The 21,328-nt window shown below is 55.6% G+C and overlaps 1 protein-coding gene across 1 annotated transcript in view; it reads left to right on the top strand.

Annotated features, from left to right (window-relative positions):
• Positions 1-20,925, top strand: part of LOC100983183 (low-density lipoprotein receptor-related protein 5) — a 64,334-nt gene extending 43,409 nt beyond the window's left edge. Inside the window, 6 exon segments of the mRNA XM_055105454.2 lie at positions 11,984-12,380; positions 14,938-15,109; positions 17,553-17,769; positions 20,479-20,502; positions 20,505-20,681; positions 20,684-20,925. Of these exon segments, the coding sequence (XP_054961429.2) occupies positions 11,984-12,380; positions 14,938-15,109; positions 17,553-17,769; positions 20,479-20,502; positions 20,505-20,681; positions 20,684-20,898 (1,202 nt within the window). The 3' untranslated portion in view covers positions 20,899-20,925.
• The last annotated feature ends 403 nt before the right edge of the window (positions 20,926-21,328 follow it).

The raw sequence follows: 21,328 nt of genomic DNA, 5'->3' as shown, positions 1-21,328 counted from the left end.
GAGCATCACTGGAACGTGGCATGGGTTTAAAACAGACAGCTTGGCCAGGCGCGGTGGCTCACGCCTGTAATCCCAACAATTTGGGAGGTCGAGGCGGGTGGATCATTTGAGGTCAGGAGTTCAAGACCAGCCTGGCCAACATGGTGAAACCCTGTCTCTACTAAAAATACAAAAGTTAGCCTGGCAGTAGTGATGCGGGCCTGTAATCCCAGCTACTTGGGAGACTGAGGCAGGAGAATTGCTTGAGCCTGGGAGGCAGAGGTTGCAGTGAGCTGAGATCGTGCCACTGTACTCCAGCCTGGGAGACAGAATGAGACCCTGTCTCAAAAAACAACAACAACAACAACAACAACAACAACAAACAGGCAGCTCATCCTGGCCAATCTGAAAAAGGTGGAGCATGTACGTTCCCCAATATTCACAAATATTTCATAAAATATCCGAGAAGAAAGCAGTTAATGAGATGGGCCTGTTCCCCTGCCCTGAGGTGCACGTGTGGTGGGGGCCATGTCAGGAAGCATGCCAGCACGCAGATGGACATAGTCAGGACAGACCTGGATCTGGTACGGGACACAGCAGGGGCTGAGCTGGAGACTCCTGTACTCAGGTGTGGCCACCTGAGCTGGCAGGTCAGAGGTCTCTCCCAGGAGGCCTGAGATCTGAAGGACTAAAAGAGGGAAAGGCAAGAAGGAACAGCACATGTGGTGGCTCTGAGGCAGGAGCATGTTGGTGTCGGGACCGACTTCATGGGCTGTGCGACCTGTGTAGTTACATGAGGCGAACTCTGTTGTTGTTGACCTGAAATTCCTACCTTTTGAGTAAGGGGCTCTCTGGACTTCCATTTTGCAGTGGTCTGCACAAATTCTGTAACGGGTCCTGCTCTGTGTGTTTGAGAAGCTAAAGGGGGGTCTGGAGGTGGTCTCTTACTCTCTTGGTGTGTCTGTCTCCACATTTTATCTTCTCTTTTGTTTTTTTGTTCCCCAGCCCTGCCTGCATTTTTTCTGTATGTGACTGTGTGTCTGTGCGTGTGATCGAACCATAAGGCTTCCTGGTATTTATTTCACTTATGCATTGCAGAAGCATTTGCGATTGCAGGAGGTAAATATGTATCAAATACATGAGTTTTAGTGCCTGAAGAATTTTTTTTTTTTTTTTTTTTGAGATGGAGACGGAATCTTGCTCTGTCGCCCATGCTGGAGTGCAGTGGCTCACAGCAGCTTCCACCTCCCAGGTTCAAGTGATTCTCCTGCCTCAGCCCGCTACCACACCCAGCTAATTTTTGTATGTTTAGTAGAGATGGGGTTTTACCATGTTGGCTTGGCTGGTCCTGAACTCCTAACCTCAGGTGATCCGCCTACCTCAGCCTCCCAAAGTGCTGGGATCACAGGCATGAGCCACTGCGCCCGGCCTAGTGCCTGAAGGATATCTTATCAAGACATGTCTTTTAGCTGTCCTCCCGCTATGGGGCGTTTCTGTTCTCTTTGTGTTTTTGCCATTTCTGAGTCTCACTGCTGTGGTTTGGGGGTGGGCAGGGCCCTGGAGTTAGAGGGAGCAGGGCCTGGTGTCTGTTGCCACCATCGATTGGTGATGTCTGCCTAAACGCTGTGTTGCATCTGTTGAGGATGTCTGCCCTGGGAGAGCAATGGGCGTGCTGGAAGCAGGTGTGGTCACCATCTCTGCTCTTGGGGTGTCAAAGCAAGGCTGGGATGGACATTTGTCGAAGGAGTGGGGGATAGACACAACCCCCCCAAAAGGCAGATCGTGCAGTCGACGCCTAGCCCCAAGAGGGGAAGGATCATTTGAGGTCAGGAGTTCAAGACCAGCCTGGCCAACATGGTGGCCAACATGGTGAAACCCTGTCTCTACTAAAAATACAAAAATTAGCCAGGCGGTAGTGGCGTGCCTGTGATCCCAGCTACTCAGGAGACTGAGGCAGGAGAACATGTTGCACAGGGAGCTTTTGTTAAGGGTCCCTGTGTGGCTCAGAGTTCCAGGAATGGGTGTGGGCCCTGATAAAACCCCAGACTCATGGCTCAGTGAAGTTGCACAGCTGGACAAGCCTGGAGACCCCCAAATAACTTGCCCAGGCTACCCTGGCTTGCAAAGGGCCATTGCTCATCCAGGAGTGGACAGTGCCTGGCATGCAGTGGGTGCCCAGTGTTCACCTGCCACGTCCACTGTCCATGCACTTATTACCGTCATGCTGTCACCATGACCAGCGCCTTAGGTGCTGTGGCTGGTGCCAGGCCCGTGAGAGCCGGGGCAGGTTCGTTCAGGGTCCAGATTTGCCTGCATTGTCCCAGAGTCCTCCCACACCCGGGGGAGTGGGCTGTCATTGGGAGCCAGTAAGGGGGTGTTGATTTCTTTTCCAGCCAGTAAGGGGGTGTTGATTTCTTTTCCAACCAGTAGAGGCAGGGGCCATAGACTTAGGTGGAACCGCTGGCTCTTTGCTGGCTCCCAGGGTTCTGACAGCTGGGTCTTCTGAGCCCTGGGGACTGGCTGCCTGTGGCTGAGCCCTTCAAGGGCATTGCGCTCCTTCTGCAAATGTCACTCCCAGTCTCCATGTCCAGGCCCAAAGCAGCCCCGGGGAGTCCTCAGGGCTCATTTTCCTGCAAGGGGGTGGGTGGGGGTCAGCTGGGGCAGGCCCTGTGGTGATTAGAAGAGGCTGCCTGCGCTCACAGAAGGTGGGTGGGCTACTCAGAGAAGGAGGCCTCTGCAGGCTGGCAGGGGGCCTGGTGGCTCTGGCCCCAGCCCTGGTGGTTCTGTGGCATAGAACTGACACCACAGACACCTGTGAGGTTGGACCGCTGGGTTAGCAGCAAGCCCTGCCCTTCCTGTTGGAAGCTTTTCCAGTCCAGAGCTGTCAGGGCCGCAGGGGCTGAGCATGCAGCTCCACACTCCCTGGAGACTCAGCCGTCAAGGGTCAGCTTTGTCTGGTCTTGTGGGAACTGTTTTTGCCCCCAGCCGTGAGAGGCACTTTTACACATAACTGAGTTGGAGCATGACAGGCATGTAGGAGAGAAACATTTTGTGTCATTTAGAGGCCCTGCCTGGGTGGGGCTCTGGCTGGGAACATCCACATGCAGCCAGTGCGGGGACTGCTTTACTCTGAGCCTCAATCTTTCTGCTTTGGCTCCAGATGCTGTGTTTGGGTGTTCTGTCAAAGAGAGAAAAATGCTCCTCGATGAGACAGAAGGATGCAACCGGGAGTCTTGTTTTGCATGAGGATGTGAGCGTTTCAATTCACTTTTTTTGTAAACATGGTTCCCCAGCCTGGCCTCAGGGGTGCCTGGAGGTGGGCCCCACAGGGCTTCCGGTTAATTAAGCGGGCAGTGCTGGACATGGATGCTGGCTTCTCTGTCTCCCTGCCCTGGACCCTTTTGAAGCTGAAGTGTTCCAGGGGCAGCTGGTATGGAAAAGGGGAAATAGAGTTTTCTAGAGGTTTTAGAGTTGAGTAGAAACCTAGACTCTTCTCAGAAGCATTTCAAGGGTTTGTCACCAAGGTGGCTCTCTGCAAATTTGAGGTGGTTCTAGAAGATCTTTCCATATTTCTTAATCCAGAGGGAGATGGAGATGGGTGAGAAATGGCTTTGTCCATGAGGAACTCATGTTCTGGTTGGAGGACAGGCGGAGCCTGGCATTGAAGTTGGTGAGTCAGAGACGGATCTGTGGGTGGGGCCAGAATGGGGCTTGGGCTTCAGACCTCACAAAGCAGACCACATGGCAGCCTGGGGCGTTAGTATCCAAATGTCCTGCCCTCCAGGTTTTATTCCTTGCCATAAAATATCACATTAAAGGAAAACGTTTTGTTAAAAGACCACAGTCCTGTCACCTGAGCACAGTAGCTGGTCTCTGTTCCTCTTTGGCCTTCCAAGCGGCAGGCGCCCGTTGGTGTTGCGGCTGTGTGCCTGGCGGGCATGAATTAACTGTGCAGCATGGCTGCGGATGGTGAGGTGAGGTGAAGACGCCTCGCCGCACCTCGATTCGACTGAAAACCGTGTGGAGATAGAAGCTGCTCACACAGGGGCAACATGAAGAAAATGTGAAATTCTGTTGCTTGTTGTAGCTGACAGCACGACTCTGAGGTCCCGGTGGGCAGAGGCCTCGTGCAGGGCACCTCACCAGCCGGATGTCAGAGCTTGCCGGAAGGCGCAGTGCCCGTGGAGGGCTGCCAGTGCCCAGGGAGCCTTCCGAGGTGTCACGTTGGGCAGTGGAATTCAGAGTCAGGCAGAGGAGGCCCTGGGGTCACACGCGGATCTCCTGGCTGTGGGTTGGTGAGGTCCAGTGTCCGGGGGTGAAGGATAGAGGCCGTGTGGTGAGGGCTCCGGAGCTGGCCCTGGGGTAGCAGAAATGCAGATAATGAAGGAGGGTGTGCTGGTGGGACTTGTGCCTGTTCCGGAGGGAGGCATTGGGAGTGACGTTTAGGCTGAGAGGATTCAGGATGGAGGACATGGCTTAGTTTGTAGTTGGGAGCCTGCCGAGGACTGTGGTGATGAGGAAATGCGGTGTCAGGCAGACCCAGGACTTGGAGCACCTAGTTCCACTTGCGGGCTGGCTTTCTGTTTTTGGTCATTGTGTTGGGACCTTGTGAAAGTGACTTAACCTCTCGGTGCCTCAGTTTCCCCATTGGTAAAAGGGGTGATTATGCTCCCCACTACACGGGGTTTGGAGGACGGCCGTGCAGGCCGTGCTGAGCAGCGCGATGGTGCAGGCCATCTGGGTCAGTGCTGAGAGAGCGAGTGTTCCTTCGACGGTTGCAATCAGAAGTAGCTTCCAAGGCTGGGTGCTGCCAGGAGGAGCTGGGGAGGGGTGATGGGGCAATGGGGAGCACAGCTCACACTGCCAGCAGGCAACCTGGGGAGTACGGAGGGGGCTGTGCTGGGCGCTCCAGGCATGTGGTTCCCTTTCCAGTGGGGCGAAGACCAGCATGGGGGCAGGGCCCAGCTGTGTCAGGACCACTCAGACTCTTATGACACATCCGGAGTCCCTAGCCCCACCCCAACCCACCCAGTCCACGAGAAGGAACGGGGTGGGAAGGTGGGGCCCAAATCTGCGAGTTCCCAAGGGAGGCCTGTGTGCAGTAAGTTGTGGGGGGCGGCGCTGGCACGGCTGGAAACATTTTGGGGTTTGAAGCCAGAGCCTCAGGTGAGACTCAAGGGTCCCTGGGACTCTCTCCTGGGTGTCTGACCGTTTATGCTTCGTGGAGTTAGAGGCGAAGACATTTCTGTGATGTCTTGAATTCTGCTTTTTCCTGATTTTGAGCAAATGAAAGCCAGCCTGGTGTAGGCAGTCGGGTGCCTTCCCCAAGTAAGGGGCTGAGAGGGTGGTCATGCTGGGGCCCAGGGGACAGTGAGTAGCATTCCCAGGGGTGCACAGGCAGCCCCCTAGAGGCAGGGATGTGTGGGGGTCCTTGTGCTGCTGTGTGCCTGCAGGGCGGCACTATTCACATGGCCCTGGAGCTGCAGGGTGATTGCTGGCCCTGGGCTCTGTGTCCTGGCTCTCCCGCCCCTCCTGAAGTGGCCCCCATGAGACAAGGCAGGTATGTCCTGTGAGCAGCCCTCTGCCGCCCAGCGTGGCCGGGGCTCAGTGGGACCACGGCGGCTGCAATGCTGCTCTCTGCAGCTCAGAGTCACTCTCATCGCCAGCAGTCGAGTGCAGAGCCTGGGCCGCCCGGCCTCCCCAGCCCCTCCACACCGCCCCAGGACCGAGGCAGCAGCTGGCTTCGGTTTCTGCCATGTTTTTCCAAGTATGTGGAATGAGCTAAAAACAGGAGTGGGGCCTTATTTGGGAGTTGCCACTGCCGTCCTTGGAAGCTGCTGTCCCTCACTGCCACCCCTCCAGCCCCATCCTCGGTGGAACATGCCCCTGTTGCTTTGACTTTTGTCGCCCGAACATCCCTCCTGGTTGGGGGCCTTTGGGCAGTGGGCTTAGTGGCGTGCGCCATGCCACTTGGGCCACACGTGCCCAGGCTGGTGGCTCTCGGGGCCGTGTCCAGAGGGTGGCTAGGCTGTGCTCCCAGCAGTGCCCAGATGAGGCTGGGGTGTGGCTTGGGGATTTGTGGGCCACCGGCCACAGCTCACCCAGCAGAGTTTTAACAGATGTTCGTCTGTCAAGTTTGCTCCCAGCTGTGTTGTCTGAGGCAGGCTGCCTTCCCATAGCAGCGGCAGAGCTGAAGAGATGGGAAGGAGACTGTGTAGGCCGCAGCACCGAACATATTTGCTCTCTGGCCCTTCCTAGAGTGCTTGCTGACCTCTGTCCGACAGCTGGAAGGAAGGATAGGACCCGTCCTACGATAACCACTATTGACATTTGAGTGCATTTCCTTCCCGGCTTTTGTGTGAGGGTGGCAGTCTCTTTGCTTTTGTGGTTGGGATCTGCTGCAGGCACGGCGGGCTGTTTGCATGAGGCTTCCTGGAGGACAGGGCTGGGCTCGGAGCTGCACCAGCATCCTGCACGCACTGGGGCCTCAGCAGAGAGCCGTGGCGGGTGGGGCAACATGAATGCTGGTGGGCGCTGGGCCTCCACGTTCAGATCAGCCCTGGCGATAGGTTCGGGCCACCCTCTCTCTGGCCTCCGTGCAGTGGCCCAGGCCGTCCCCCTGCCTGGCACACTTGCCTCTGGCTTTCCACTGAAGCGCTCCTCTTACCCGCTGCTCCCCACTGGGTATGGGTCCAGTTGTGTCCCTGAAGGAGATATACCGACGTCTGGAACCTGTGTCTGTGACCTAATTTGGAAACAGGGTCTTGGCAGATGTAATCAAGCGAGGACAAGGTCACCCTGGAGTAGGGGGCCTATATCCACGGTGCTGGTGTCCTCATGAGAGCAGGAGAGCAGACACTGACACTCACTCGGGTGAAGGCTGCATGGAGTCAGAGCAGGGCTTGGTGCGATGGCGGCCACAAGCCAAGGAACCCCAGGTATTTCCTGCAACTCCAGAAGCTGGAAGAGACCAGGAAGGATCCTCCCCTGGCACCTTCAGAGAGAGTCTGTCCCTGAAGATGTCTTGACATTTGACTTCTGGGATGCAGGTCTTGGGGGCGAGGTACATTTCTGATGTTAGAAGCCACCTGGTTGGCGGCGATGTGTCACTGCAGCCCCCCACAGGTTCTGGGTGTCCATGTGGTCGGGGGCAGAGGTGGGCAGGGATGGACATGTCCATGACACTGGCCCATCCCTTAGGACTGCTTTTTGTTTTGAGGACAAGGCTGCTTACCAGGAAGTTGTACCCTGCCTGACCCTTGCCCCTGCCCTGTGCTTGGGTCGTGGAAGGGATGTGGCCCTTCTCTCCTGCATGGGTGCAAGGAGGAAGGGAGAGGTCAGAAACCCGCCTGGAGGAGGCTCGGGCGAGGGGAAGGTTTCACTTTCAGGCAACATTGTGGGGCTGGCTGTTTGTTTAAACAACCCCAAAGAAAACCATTTGGCCAAACTGTTAGTTTCCAAACAATTTACTTCCTTGGTGTTTGAAAAACTCCTACCAAGGCTCTGTAGCTGGTCCCAGGGAAGGAGTTGGCCTCTCTTCTTTATAGCCCAACACAGTCCCCTGCACCTGCCCCTCCCAACCCCAGGCCTGCTTATCTGTGGCCATGGCTGCTGCCCGGACCTCACTACACACACAACCTCCTGGAGGCCAGCTGTGGGCACCAGCCTTGGCAGGCATCTGGCAAAGCCCAGGCTGGTGGGACTCTCTCTGCAGCTGCTCCCTGCCAGCCTGGCTGGACAGAGTCCCCACCACACTGGGGTCACCTCTGTACTGCTCACAGCTCACTCAGACCTTCAGGCAAATAGGTTGGGTCCCGGCTCTCTCCCAGGTGTCACAATCTCTGCAAAATTCAGAAACCTCAGGGGCCTTGCAGCCTGAGGCGTGTCAGAGACTCCTCCCTGGAGTCAGTAAACACCTACAGATTCATCCCGGCAGTGAAAGGACTGTTTCACCACAGAGGTTTGATTTATTCCTAAGTAATTGGATGGGATGCCGAGAATGGGTTCCGGATGGTGGAACTGGAGGTCCTTTGCTGACCTAGTTAACAGAGGGCTAGGGCTGGGTGTGCTCAGTCCCTGAAGGTTCTAGGCCCATTTGGGACGCCCCGCCAGAACCTGCCACATGGTGACAGCTACCTAAATCCCAGAGGCTCTTGAGCTGGAGAACAGACCTCTCAATCTCAGCAGGTCCCCTGCACGTACCCCATAACTCTAGCCTGCCTTCACAGTACAGTTTGTGGCTGTGTGTTCACGGATGGTGTCGTTCACCTAAGGTCTCTGCCCTGTGACCCCAAGGGCGTCCTGAGGGCAGATCCCAAGTCTGTTTCATCCGCCTCTCCTTCCCTAGCAGCTGGTCCAGGGCCTGGCCTGAAGTAGGTTCCTACAGAGATACTGGTGGGATGATGGAGGCAGCCAGGCATCAAGTGACAAACGCGCTTCCTGGATGTGCTGGCTCCTGGGATTGAAGTGTTTGAGGAAGCGATGTGAAGTGAGCTTTCCTCTTGCAGCTGTGTGTCCTTGGGCCGGGAGCCTACCCTCTCTGAGCATTGGGGTCCTTGTCAGTAGGATGGGGCATCCTCATAGCTTGAGGGGTAGTGTGTGAAAATTGTGTTCTTTAATGATTTTTTTTTTTTTTTTTGAGACGGAGTCTCACTCCAGTGCACAGGCTGGAGTGTAGTGGCGCGATCTCAGCTTACTGCAACCTCTGCCTCCTGGGTTCAAGTGATTCTCCTGCCTCAGCCTCCCGAGTAGCTGGGGTTACAGGAGTGCGCCACCATAGTTTTGTATTTTTAGTAGGGTTTTGCCATGTTGGCCAGGCTGGTCTTGAACTCTTGACCTCAGGTGATCCACCTGCCTAGGCCTCCCAAAGTGCTGGGATTACAGGCGTGAGCCACTGCGCCTAGCCTACTTTAGTGATTTCTTAGGACGACGGAGGGAACTAGCTAGCAAGGCAGGCTTGGAATGTGTTTTGGGATCAAATGCCGGTTTCTGTCTGGCACTGGCGTTCTCTGTGGGGCCATGATGGACACACTGCTGAGGTCAAGCGTGATTCGTCTCACACTGTGCCTGGCAGTCTTGTTGGAAAGTTCTGTAGACACCGTGTGGACAGGGCTCTTCCTAGCCAAGCCCTGGAGGACTTCCAGGACTGTGATCTCCCCACCGTGGCTGATTAAGCAGGGACCCTTTGTGGAGTGGAGTCTATGGTCCCCTCTAAGTCATAGCTAGACAGGGACTCAGGCACCATCAGCCCTGGCTGTTATTCACTGTGGATGAGGAGACAGGCCCAGAGAGGGGCAGGAACCTGCCCGAGGTCACCCAGCACGGGCAGGCCCCAGAGGTTTCGGTCTCAGATTCTCCCTGCTCATCCCTGGATGTAGCGCTGCTGTGGACGTGGGGCTGTGCTAGGGGCTGTGGAGAGCAGAGGGCTTCTGCCAGGACCCCAGTGAGCCAGTAGGGGTGGTGCCTTGGCCATGGGGCAGACTGGGGGTACGGGACAGCCATCCACCGGGGGTGTGGGGAGGAACAGCTTCCCTGAGGAGGCGGCGGTGCCGTGTGACCTGGGCCTTGAAGGACAGGTCCAATGTCAACAGAACATTTTGGGAGTGGAGCCTAGAGGGAGAAAACTTGTTGAAATTCAGAGATCCCCCTCCCCCTACCAATACACACCAAATCAGACGCCTCTGACCAGATCTGAATTTGGCTCTCAGAGATTTCCATTGTAGCCAGGCAGTTGGGGCACTTTCTGAGTGCTGCCTCCACCTCACTGTCCCCAGCCTGCCTGCCTCGGTTTCCCTAGCCCTAGGCCTGTGCCGCTGTCACCATCACCTGGGCGCCCTCTAGTGGATGAATCGGATTATGCACTATGGGGCTTGGAGCAGGATTCAGAAGGGGCTCCTGTCCTTCCTTGAAATGCTGGACGCCGGGATCCTGGAACAGCTCTTCAGGTCTCTGCATTCCTCCTGGCAACAGCCAGAGCCTGGGCGCAGGGGGCTACTGTTGTTTGAAGGCTGCAGCCTGGTAGGGCACTCAGGAGACCTGGCAGTTGGCTGCAGGGCCAGGTCTAGGGGCCAGGGCATGAGGGATGCTCTGGGCTGGCTCAGCCCCGGGCCCCCATGCGGATTGTGACTGTGGGGGCATGGCCACATGATGTTGAGGGGGGTCTCTGACCCTGACCTTCTTGGCTCTGTGCATCCTTGAAACCAGAAAGGTCTGGAACAAATGAGTGAACAATGCCCTAACTCGGGGAGGGAGCCACATCCTGACCCCAGCAGCCTCAGAAGGATCCGTGTCAGGGTTATGGGGCACCCTGGGGGCCCCGAGTCTGCATGGGTCTCCACGTGCAACTTCTGCAGGAAGCTCTGAAAAATCCCAACTGGGGGGTCATAGGACACAATCAGAAATGCTGATGCCACTGTGTGTGGATCCCCGGGCCCTGGGGGTCAGGAGCATGTAGAAGGTGGGCCACAGGGGGTTCATAAGAGAATCCTGTAACCGCCCCTGCCCCCCAAACTTAGCCCACTGGAGGGCCATGGGTGAAAGCTTGGGGGGGGTCTCCATGTGTCCTGTGGAGTGGGTGGTGAGGGGTCTTTGGGTTTACATGCTGCTGGGCCTGAGCAGCAGGACCCCGTCCACAGCTGATCCCTGGGCCCTGCTGCTCAGCTGCTCTCTCGAGTGTTGCTGTGGCTGCCGAGAGAGCCTGAGTCGAGCCTCTCTTGTGCCGGCCGTACGCTGTCAGGCCACGCTGGTGAGTTTGGCAAGGCACAGATGCCCAGAGCAGAGAACTTTCCTTGGGGATTTAATATGTGCGAATCTTGAGGTCTGGCAAATCTTTCCCTCAGCTAGAGAGGGGGTTTTTGAGACCAGAATCACCTCAGCATCCTCCTGTCCCCAGCTGTGTCCAGCCTGTCTGCAGGGAGATCCTGAGAGGACCAGGCTCTCCCCTCATCCACCTGCGTAAGTGCCACCCTGAAGCCTGTCCACCCATGCTTGGAGAGGCTTGGCCTCAACCTGCTTAGCCACCAGCAGGCTTGGGCCTGGGGTGCAGCAGAGACCCAGGTGGCTGTGGGGTGGTTGCTTCATGGGGTGGTTCTGAAACGCAGTTGGAAGTGCGTGAACAGTGCCTTACCTGTTCTCTGTGGGACCCTGTTTAGAAACCAGGTCTGAGTTACTGGGGGTCATCGCTACATTCTGATGGCCTAGCTGTGTGGAGGCCACGGTGGAGCCCCATCCAAGGAGCCAGGGCCCTGGGTCTAGCCGTGACCAGAACGCATGCCCTGGAGGTGTTTCTTATCTTGCACCTGTGTTGCCTGGTGTGTCAAGTGGCCACAAAACTCTGTGTTAGCTCTAGGTGCCCCTGGGCTTCGGAACCAGGGTTTCCCTTCATCTCGGTGACCCGGGAGCATCTGGGCAGTGAGTAAAGAGGGTGATTTACTTGATGGGTACGTCTGGTCCTGCCTAGGAGCCCCCCCAGGCACGGTCCTGGGACCTGAAGCTGCCCTTGGTGGTGGAGGGGAGGGAGAGAGCTTCAGGGATGAGGTGGCGTTCAGCTGGGCGGGAAGGGTGAGCCCCTGCCAGGTGGGGTGGGTGTGCTGGGGACGCTGAGCAGCACGGCCAGCAGGTGGGTCTTCAGCTCGGTACCTGGTGGGACTTGTGGTTGGGGCTGGTGTGTGGCCAGGAGAGGGGCTGGCAGAAGACAAGGTGGACTGTGAGGCAGCTCCCATCCCGCAGTTGAAGCCTGATGGCCTGGCTGTGTGGCTCTCAGCTGGGTGCATAACCTCTCTGTGCCTCAGTTCTCTCATCTATAAAATGAGAAAACAGTGCCAGCCTCCCAGACCTGTCATGAGGATGAACAAGTGACCATGTAGCATGGGCTGGGTGCGTGTCACCTAACATTACCAGCCTTTGCAAGGAGAGCTCTGGGGACCTGGCTGAGTTTTTCCCTTGCCTGGCCCACCCCAGGTGTGCCTGCTGCAGGCCCCTGACCCCACTGCACCTGTCTCCACAGGAGCCGAGGAGGTACTGCTGCTGGCCCAGTAGACGGACCAATGGAGGATCTCGCTGGACACACCGGACTTCACCGACATCGTGCTGTAGGTGGACGACATCCAGCATGCCATCACCATGAACTATGACCCAATGGAGGGCCACGTCTACTGGACGGATGACGAGGTGTGGGCCATCCACAGGGCATACCTGGATGGGTCTGGGGTGCAGACGCTGATCAACACCAAGATCAACGACCCCGATGGCATCGCAGTCAACTGGGTGGCCCGAAGCCTCTACTGGACCCACATGGGCACAGAACACATCGAGGTGACGCGCCTCAACGGCACCTCCCACAAGATCCTGGTGTCAGAGGACATGGACGAGCCCCGTGCCATTGCACTGCATCCCGAGATGGGGTAAGACAGGTGGGGGCTGGGGCCTGGAGCCAGGGCCAGGCCAAGCAGAGGCAAGAGGGAGCTTGACCTGGACCAGTCATTCTGGAACACTGTCTTGCATCAGAACCTGGAGGAGGGCTTGTTAAAACACCAGCGGCTGGGCCCCATCCCCAGAGTGCTGATTCAGGAGCTCCAGGGCAGGGCTGAGGACTTGGGTTTCTAACAAGTACCCAGGTGGTCCGGTGCTGCTGCTGGGTCCATGCATAGAAAGCCCTGGAGACCTGGAGTGAGCCCTTTCTTCCCCTAACTTCAGCTTCCTGATCTGTAGAATGGAACAGTCCACCTGGGTGATTTCCAGGACGACAGTAGTGGTAGTAAGGGCAGCCTCTGTGACACTGACCACAGTACAGGCCAGGCCTTTTTTTTTTTTTTTTTTTTGAGATGGTGTCTCACTCTGTCGCCCAGACTGGAATGCAATGGCACGATCTTGGCTCACTGCAACCTCTGCCTTCCGGGCTCAAGCGATTCTCCTGCCTCAGCCTCCCAAGTAGCTGGGATTACAGGTGCCTGCCACTGTGTCTGGCTAATTTTTGTGTTTTTGCTAGAGATGGGGTTTCTCCATGTTGGCCAGGCTGGTCTTGAACTCCTGACCTCAGGTGATCCACCTGCCTTGGCCTCCGAAAGTGCTGGGATTACAGGCATGAGCCACCATGCCTGGCCAGGCCAGGCCTCTTTTAACACTTTGCACACCATGGGTCTTTTCATCCAGGAGGGTAGGTAGTTATACAGTTGAGGACAGTGAACCCCAGAGATGCTCAGGGACTTGGCCAGGGTCACACAGCAGGAGGTGGCAGGTGTGGGGCTGGCAGCATGGCTCCAGCTTTCCAGCGTAGAAGTCTGTGAAAGCAGAGAGTTTGTCGGTTGGTTGGGGAGCATTTCTGAGACCCCCCAACAGCGGCTCAGATTGCTGTAGCCAGAGGCCTTCCTGGGGGCTCATAACCCAGAACACTAAATGGGCAGACCCTGAGGGAGGAGGTGCAGTGGAGCTGGGGGTGCCGATGGGAAGTCCCGGAGGAGCTGGGAGGTCAGTAGCAGTGCTGCTCTCTGTGGAGCACTTAGTAGGCACCAGGTGTGTTTCTAGGTTCATGGCCCTGGGACCCGAAGCTCAGAAGGTGAAGTGACTTGCCCAGGGCACCCAGCGGGCAGAGGATTTACAGGCTATGAAGCCTGCGCTCATGGCCCGGCCCTGGGGGTTACCAGTGTGCTGGCTGGGGAGCTTTTCCTGCAAGTGAACTGGCGTCTAGAAGGCAGCATGTCAGGCAGCAGGCAGCGGGAGCACAGTAGGCAGATGGTGGGGCCCAAGCAGCCCTCCATGGACCCCAGGGCATGGCGGCACGTGGAAGAGAGCTGCTCCATGTCAGTGGCTGACGGGCTGGGTTGTGCCCCGAGGAGGGCGGATGATGGTAGGAAGTGGGGTCCCCCAGGGCTTTAGCAAGAGGAGGCACAGGAACTGGTTGCCAGCTGCAGTGAAGGGAACATGGCCCTGAGGTCAGGAGCTTGGTCAAGTCACTGCCTCCATGGGCCTCAGTGTCCTCATCTGTGAAAGAGGAAGGGACGGGGAAGCCGACTCCAAGGTCACTCCTAGCCCTGGTTTCATGAGTCTGAGGATCCCAGGGAAATGGGGCTTGGCAGTCTGACGTGTGAGGTCGTGGGGTCCAGGGAGGGGCACCGAGCTGGAAGTGGGAGGCAGAGGGGCTGGCCGGCTGGGTCAGACACAGCTGAAGCAGAGGCTGTGACCTGAGGCCCCAGAACCTCCACCCCTGAGCTGCCACCCCAGGATCTGTGTTCCCTCCTTGGGGGGCCACAGGGAACAAGTCACCTGTCCTTTGTACAGGGGAGCCCTTCAGCTGTATGCAGAAGATTCCGCTCTGTCCCTTCCTCCCTCTGGGTATCGAGCTTCTTCAGCCCACCAGTCAGACATGAGGCTGCCCTAGACCCTGGGCAGGGTCATTGCTATCCACTGACGTTTGAGATGGGAGATGAGCTCCTGGCCCCTCAGAGTCCCAAGGGCTGGTGCAGTGAAGCCTGCACAGGGTGGAAGTGGGCACCACTGTCCCAGGGGAGCCCCCACCAGGGGAGCCCCCAGGGACTCTGGTCACTGGGCTTGCCCCTGGCATGCTCAGTCCTCCAGCACTTACTGACACCAGCATCTACCAACACCAACATTTACATTGACCAACACTGACAATTACCGACACCGACATTTACCAACACCGATATTGACCAACACCGACATTTACCAACACTGACATCTGACACTGGCATCTACTGATACTGACATTTACCAACGCCGACATTTACCAGTACTGACATTTAGCGACACCGACATTTACCAACACTGACATTTACCGACACCGACATTTACCGACACCAGCATTTACCAATGCCAATATTTACTGACCCCAACATTTAGCCATGTGATGGGGGCCGGCTTGGGGACGGGCCTTGCTCTTAGCAGTGGGGATGCCACAGAAACTAGACAGATGCGTGGGGTCATGGACTTCTGCTTCTTCTCCAGCCTCATGTACTGGATAGACTGGGGAGAGAACCCTGAAATCAAGCGTGCCAACCTGGACAGGCAGGAGCTGCGCGTGCTGGTCAGTGCTTCCCTTGGGTGGCCCAACGGCCTGGCCCTGGACCTGCAGGAAGGGAAGCTGTACTGGGGAGATGCCAAGACAGACAAGATCGAGGTGAGGCTCCCATGGAGGTATTTGATCCAGGAGGCCTGGCCCTGCCCGGCTGTCCCTGGGCTCCTAAGAGGCCAGGCCCGGCCACCCCCTGCAGCCTGACATACGTATCGCCAAGGCACCAATGGGTGCCTGTGCTCTGCTATTTGGCCAAGTGGAATGCTTGAAAAAGTAGTTACAATACTTTCTGACAAAAACGCCTTGAGAGGGTAGCGCTATACAACGTCCTGTGGTTACGTAAGATGTCACTGGGCCAGGCGCCTGTAGTCACAGCTACTTGGAGACTGAGGTGGGAGGATCGCTGGAGCCCAAGAGTTTAAGGCCAGCCTGGGTAAAGGGGACACGGGAAACCTCTGCACTGCTTTTGCCACTTACTGTGAGTCTTAAACTATTTCACAAACAATACAAAATTAAGACAAAAAATTAATAACATATCCACTGCCCCCACTTAAGACATAAAACATGAGTGTCATTGAAGCCAGAGGCAGCCGCTGGCCTGAGTTTGTTGATTCGTTCCCAAGCAGTTGAAGACAGTTTTGTTTTTCTGTGGATGTCTGTCTCTTCTCCCTATGCTGGGTGCAGCCCTGCCCTGCCACTGTGGTTGGATTTCAGTGGCCTTGTCCTGTGGGCGTGCTTTGGCAGCTTGCTTTTTGCTCACCTGTGGAGCCTCTATTGAGCTTTTGTTGTTGTTGTAGTTGTCCAGGCTGGAGTGCAGTGGCACGATCTCAGCTCACTGCAATCTCCGCCTCCTGGGTGCTAGCGATTCTCCTGCCTCGGCCTCCCGAGTAGCTGGGATTACAGGCGCATGCCACCACACTCGGCTAATTTTTACATTTTTAGTAGAGACGGGGTTTCACCATTTGGCCAGGCTGTTCTGGAACTCTTGACCTCAAGTGATCCACCCGCCTCAGCCTCCCAGAGTGCTGGGATTACAGGCGTGAGCCACCGTGCCTTGCCTCTATTGAGCAGTTTTTTGAGGTGCTCTTGGTGCCAGTAATATGTTAGTTACATGTGTCCCCATTGCACATTGTCACCCATCGAGGTGACATTGGTGCCTCTTCTCGGGGTAGTTGCCTCCCTTTGTTTCCAGCAACTTCTGAAGGATTTTCCTGAGCCTCATCAGTCTTTGTTGATGTCACCATCGGGGTCACCTTTGCTCTCCTCAGGGCTCCCAGGGGAGGCCCGAACCAGGCAGCTTGCAGGGGAGGGTGGGATGGAGAACACGAGTGTGTGTCTGTGTTGCAGGATTTCAGACCCTGCTTCTGAGCGGGAGGAGCCTCAGCACCTTCAGGGTGGGGAACCCAGGGATGGAAAGGGCTGAGTGGATGCCCCTCCCACAAAAACTCTCGAAGCTGCAGATGTGGCCATTTCCTGTTGGAGCTCCTTGTAAATGTTGGGTTTTTTTTTTTTTTTTTTTTGGCAAGGCCCATGTTTCTGGGCCGCTGAGGATGATTTGCCTTCATGCATCCCCCCCTACCCATGGGAGCAGGTCAGGGACTCACGTGTCTGTGGCACGCCAGGCCTGTGACAGGCGTTGTTCCGTGTACTGTTGCAGCAGTGGTTTTCTTGAGACAGGGTCTCACTCAGTTGCCCAGGCTCGAGTGCAGTGGCGCAATCACGGCTCCCTGCAGCCTCCATCTCCTTGGGCTCAGGTGATCCTTCTGCCTCAGCTTCTGAGTAGCTGGGACTACAGACACACACCACCATATCCAGCTAGTGTTTGCATATTTTTTTTTGTAGAGATGGGGGTTCGCCATGGTGCCCAAGCTGATCTCAAACTCCTGAGGCACAAGTGATCCACCTGCCTTGGCCTCCCAAAGTGCTGGGATGACAGGCATAAGCCACCACACCAAGCCCAATGATTTTTTTTATTGTGATAAAATAAACATAGCACAAAATTGATTATTTTAACCATTTTAAAGTGAACAATTCCGGCCAGGGACAGTGGCTCACGCCTGTAATCCCAGTACTTTGGGAGGCTGAGGCAGGCAGATCACCTGAGGTTAGGAGTTCCAAGACCAGCCTGGACCAACATGGTGAAACCCCCCCTTCTCTACTAAAAATACAAAAATTCGCCGGGTATGGTGGCAGGCGCCTGTAGTCCCAGCTACTTGGGAGGCTGAGGCAGGAGAATCGCTTGAACCCAGGAGGTGGAGGTTGCAGTGAGCCGAGATCTCACCACTACACTCTGGCCTGGGCAACAGGGCGAGACTCTGTCTCAGAATCTCAAAAAAAAGAAAAGAAAAGAAAACGTCATTTATCCAGCACCCCTGGAGAGCCGTGATACCTGGCGTTTTACAGTACCTGGCGAGGTGCAGGTGAAGTTGAGGCTCCTGGGTGTTGAACCCGTCTTGTTTGGGGCAGCTCAGGCCCGAGGCAGGGTCAGGGTTGGCTCTCGTTGGCGTGGCCCTGGCCCATCCAGACCTGTATCTTTACCATCCTGCAGGTGATCAGTGTCGATGAGATGAAGAGGCAGACCCTCCTGAAGGACAAGCTCCCACACATTTTCAGGTTCACCCTGCTGGGGGACTTCATCTACTGGACCGACTGGCAGCGCCACAGCATCACGCGGGTACACAAAGTCAAGGCCAACCGGGACGTCATCATTGACCAGCTGCCCGACCTGATGGGGCTCAAAGCTGTGAACGTGGACAGGGTCGTCGGTGAGTCCAGGGGGGTGGGCCCCAAGCCGTTGCTCAGCTGCAGACTTGCATGAGGAAGAAGTGACGAGTCCAAACCTGGGCATAAGTGTTGAGCTGGGGTGTGCCCTGCCCTGGGGAAGGGCAGGATAGGAAAGGTGAAGGTATCTGGCTAAGGATAGATGGGAAGGGACCAAGGGTGCTGATTAGGGAATGGTTATGGACTAGGAGTATCAGTAACAATGGTTAGAAAGTGGCTAACATTTGTTGAGCACCTGCTGTGTGCCTGGCCCCGGCTGGGAGCCTTCGTGCCCAGAGTGACCCCGTCTGAATGCAGTCCTTTGCCTCACTCAAACTGGGGAGTGGAGGCAGAGCCGCACAACTCACGGGTACCGAGCTCAAGACTCACTCCTGGGTCTGCCTGGGCTGGGCTATGCTTGTTGCCCCTGTGGCCAACACACGCGCACCTTTCACCTGAAAGCCAGGATCTGCAGAACGTTCCCCGAGGAGGTCGTTGTTTGGCACTATGATTTGTCTCTTCCTAAAAAGGCGATAGAGTTACACTGGAGAGAGCAGCATCCAGGTGCAGCAGGGATGGGCCTGGGGCTCACGGGCAGGGGCTCTGTGTCCCGCTGGGGCCTGGGGTCCTGCGCTGCCCCTGTGTGTCAGAAGCACTCAGTAAATCTTTGCTGATGAAGGATGAGAGGATAGAGGACGTGATGCTTGCTGCTGCATTGCCTGCAATCCTGGATGAGATGCCCAGGTTGGCTTTGCTCCCCATCGGGTGCATGTGATGTTAGCTGTGATGTTAGATCCCTGGCTTTAAAATACGAGGGAGCTGGGAATTGAGGGAGCAGGTTGGGGCAGAAAGGACAGCCCCGCAGAGGCCTGGAGCTGAGGCAGTGCGGGCGACCCCAGGAGCAGTGAGTGCTTCCGTCACAGCCTTCATCGCACCCTGTGGTCCTCATAAAGGGGATGGAATCTACGAATTTAGTTTTCCCAGCCTCCTTAAAAACTCATTCATGCCAGGGGCAGTGGCTCACACCTGAAATCCCACCACTTTGGGAGGCTGAGGCAGGCAGATTACTTGAGGTCAGGAGTTTGAGACCAGCCTAGCCAACATGGTGAAACCCCGTGTCTACTCAAAGTACAAAAAAAAAAAATTAGTCGGATGTGGTGTCACGCACCTGTAATCCCAGCTATTTGGGAGGCTGAGGCAGGAGAATCACTTGAACTCAGGAGGCAGAGGTTATAGTGAGCCAGTACTGCGCCACTGACCTCCATCTGGGCAATAGAGTGAGACCCTGTCTCAAAAAAAAAAAAAAAAAAAAAAAAAAAAAAATGCATGAATGCCAGGTGCAGTGGCTCACGCCTGAAATCCCAGCACTTTGGAAGGCTGAGGCAAGAGGATCACTTGAGCCCAGGAATTTGAGAGTGTCTCTCCTGGGCAACAGAGAGAGACCTCATCTCTACTAAAAAAAAAAAAAATTACAAACAATTAGCCGGGCGTAGTGGCATGTGCCTGTGGTCCCACCTACTTAGGAGGCTGAGGTGGCAGGATCCCTGAGCCTGGAGGCAGAGGTTGCAGTGAGCGGAGATCATGCCACTGCACTGCAGCCTGGGTGACAGAGTGAGAACCTGTCTCAAAAAAAAAAAAAAAAAAAAAAGCATTCACTATCCACCATGGAAGGTGAGACTGACCCACTGTGAGTGATTGTTCAAAGAACAAAAAATAATCCCTAGAGATAAGACAAAAGGGTGCATCCATGGGGCTGTGATTTAAAGCTGAGAAATTGGGCTTCTTTCCCCTCCCCTCTCACCCCATGGTTTACTAAAGGAGATGAACAAAAGGATTCTTTTTTTGGCTTAAATATTTAACACTAAATTAAAGCCAGTTTTAACAGCACTTCGGTTGATGAGTGAGATTAACAGACTGGCCAAAAATAAATGAACACTCTCTGTACTGTGTGAAAAAGAGGCAGCTTTGGCCATGCTGGGTGAACGTGAGTTTTCAAGGTTGCTGGGAATGTCTGTGAATCGGAAGAAGGGCCTAGGTGGGAGTCTCAGGAGCCGAGACCCCAGGGGGTGACTTACCCAGTCCCTGCCCCAAGGCGTTACCGTGTTCTTCCTGGGTCGGAGCACAGGCCAGGAGGCTGGACCACCAGGCTGGCATTCTCGCTGAGCTGCTCCCTGACTTCCTTAACATGCTCCCTTCAGCAGCCTCTCTGCACTTTAGTTTCCTCGAATGAGAAACGGGGATGAGAACAGCTCCTAACTCCAAGGTGGATGGAGTAAGTTCTCACAGGTTGACTCCCTGGGATCAGCGCCTGGAGCCTGACAAGGTCCGGTCAGAGCCCGAACTGCTGTTACTGATACTGACCCGTGGCCGTACCAGGGGAGAACTTGGTTGCCATTGCCAGGTGTTCTCCCACCACGCCCAGCTACTGTCCCTGTTTGACGTGTGGCTGGAATAAAGCTGTGCATGTTGCAGCTTTTGGCACATCCTGTCTTTGAGGTAAAAGGTACGTGTGTGTTTGAGCGTTGAGCCTGGCCATGGGAATGATAATCACAGCCCAACCCAGCCGTGAAGTCGAACCCTACCTGGGGGTGAGTCCTGAGCTTGGCACCCCTGAGCTGTGCGGTTCACGGTGGCATTCATTATGTGGCTTGGCTGCACCCCTTTCCCTGCTGGGCTGTTGGTGTTTAGATCGGAGCCTGTGTGTTCGCTTCCAGGAACCAACCCGCATGCGGACAGGAATGGGGGTGCAGCCACCTGTGCTGCTTCACACCCCACACAACCCGGTTTGGCTGCCCCATCTAGGGCCTGGAACTGCTGAGTGACATGAAGACCTGCATCATGCCCAAGGCCTTCTTGGTCTTCACCAGCAGAGCCGCCATCCACAGGATCTCCCTCGAGACCAACAACAACGATGTGGCTGTCCTGCTCTCGGCGTCAGGGAGGCCTCGGCCCTGGACTTTGATGTGTCCAGCAACCACATCTACTGGACAGACATCAGCCTGAAGGTAGCGTGGGCCCGAACATGCACACGTGCAGCCTATATGGGAAAACCTTGCCTCTGTACCTGCCTCAGGTTTCAGACATTTTTCTTAAAGCACTATAATATTTATTGTAACACAATTCAAGCTAATTAAATATTAGCAAGCCTATTTAAACAAAAATAGATGATTATAATGAGCAAATCCGGTAGACACACATGACGGCTTTTGTGAAATGCTTGTGTGAATGTGAAATGTCTGTTGTCTGTTGAGCTTGACTTCAGACACCCCACCCGCTGTCTTTCCAGTGCCCGTTTGCTTAGCACTCTTTCTTCATTTATAGTGCAAATATAAACATCCAGGACAAATACAGGAAGACCTTTGTTTTTTTTTGTTTTTTTTTTGAGATGGAGTCTTGCTGTGTCGCCCAGGGTGGAGTGTGCAGTAGCATGATCTCGGCTCACCGCAACCTCCACCTCCCAGGTTAAAGCGATTCTCCTGCGTCAGCCTCCTAAGTAGCTGGGTTTACAGGCATATGCAACCACACCCAGCTAGTTTTTTTTAGTAGAGACAGGGTTTCACCATG

Source organism: Pan paniscus, chromosome 23, assembly GCF_029289425.2.
Source record: "Pan paniscus chromosome 23, NHGRI_mPanPan1-v2.0_pri, whole genome shotgun sequence".
Classification (NCBI taxonomy): Eukaryota; Metazoa; Chordata; class Mammalia; order Primates; family Hominidae; genus Pan; species Pan paniscus.
Note: the sequence above shows the minus strand (reverse complement) of the source record. Positions and strands in the feature narration are given on the sequence as shown.